Source organism: Penaeus monodon, chromosome 28 (genome assembly GCF_015228065.2).
Source record: "Penaeus monodon isolate SGIC_2016 chromosome 28, NSTDA_Pmon_1, whole genome shotgun sequence".
Classification (NCBI taxonomy): domain Eukaryota; kingdom Metazoa; phylum Arthropoda; class Malacostraca; order Decapoda; family Penaeidae; genus Penaeus; species Penaeus monodon.
This window is the reverse complement of record NC_051413.1, coordinates 5,572,065-5,572,935: the sequence shown is the minus strand read 5'-3', so window position 1 is coordinate 5,572,935 and position 871 is coordinate 5,572,065. Positions and strand designations below refer to the sequence as shown.

At 48.8% G+C, this 871-nt stretch overlaps 1 protein-coding gene across 4 annotated transcripts in view; it reads left to right on the top strand.

Annotated features, from left to right (window-relative positions):
• Positions 1-871, top strand: part of LOC119591323 — an 8,770-nt gene that overhangs the window by 3,646 nt on the left and 4,253 nt on the right. For 3 of the 4 annotated variants that reach the window (XM_037940053.1, XM_037940055.1, XM_037940054.1), the window contains exon 2: positions 2-202. In XM_037940053.1, coding sequence (XP_037795981.1) covers positions 2-202 — 201 coding nt within the window. Of the gene's footprint in view, positions 203-871 lie in introns of all 4 variants that reach the window. The other variant, XM_037940052.1, reaches the window with a different exon arrangement.

The following is an 871-nucleotide window of genomic DNA, read 5'->3' as shown; positions in this document are numbered from 1 at the left end:
GGTATGGTCTTAGTGAGGTGGTTGACCGTATTATCTGCCGTCCTCGTTCTCTCTCAGCCCGCCTCCGCCTCCGCCATGCCCTTGGTCCCAAGCCTTCCGAAGACCGTGGAAGAGCAGGGCGTGTCCCTCGTCAACATCTGGAACCACGCCCTCAGGAACCAGAAGGACGAAGGCGGCAGTCCCCTTGTGAGGAGCGAACCAGGTAAGGAGGCAAGAGGGAAGGTTAAGCCGCGGTCGCACGACCCCTCGGTGTAGAGGGACCCCGAGACATGGGGTGATTTTTGTCTCCCCCCCAGCTGTTCGTCGGGGCTGATCCCCTCCATAACGAGGGACGGGGAAAGGACAGCAGTGTCGATCTATGCCCCTCGATATTCGTTGACCCTCGCTAATCAAAACAAAAACTAGGAAATAGCAATTACCAATCACTTCATTTATTATTAAAATGTTGCTCTGATATACACATATATATTTTCTCTAATTTATTTTGCCTGAAAGTATGAATTTAAAATATGAACGCTGAAAATGGTGATGGCTGACATGAGCAGACATCTACAACAGGAATATCCACATTATTAAACACATTTCGTTTTTTCTTGTGAAACTACGGTCTAACCCACAATTTTGTTGGTTGCTTCCTTTTACTCTTCGATCTTCTAAAGGTAATAAAACAGTACGCCAATGAAAAAGCAACTGACGTATATGTTAATGTTGTTTCCCTGAAGAGCGTTTGATCGCCATGTGAACATACCGCGGAACAGGAGGGGTCCCGCGGGGTCGTGTAAACAGCCCTTCGATATCACGGGGCGAGAAGGGGGACGGGGTACCGGTTTAGTTGGGGACCAGCTGTTATGAAGAAGGTGATCACGGCTTT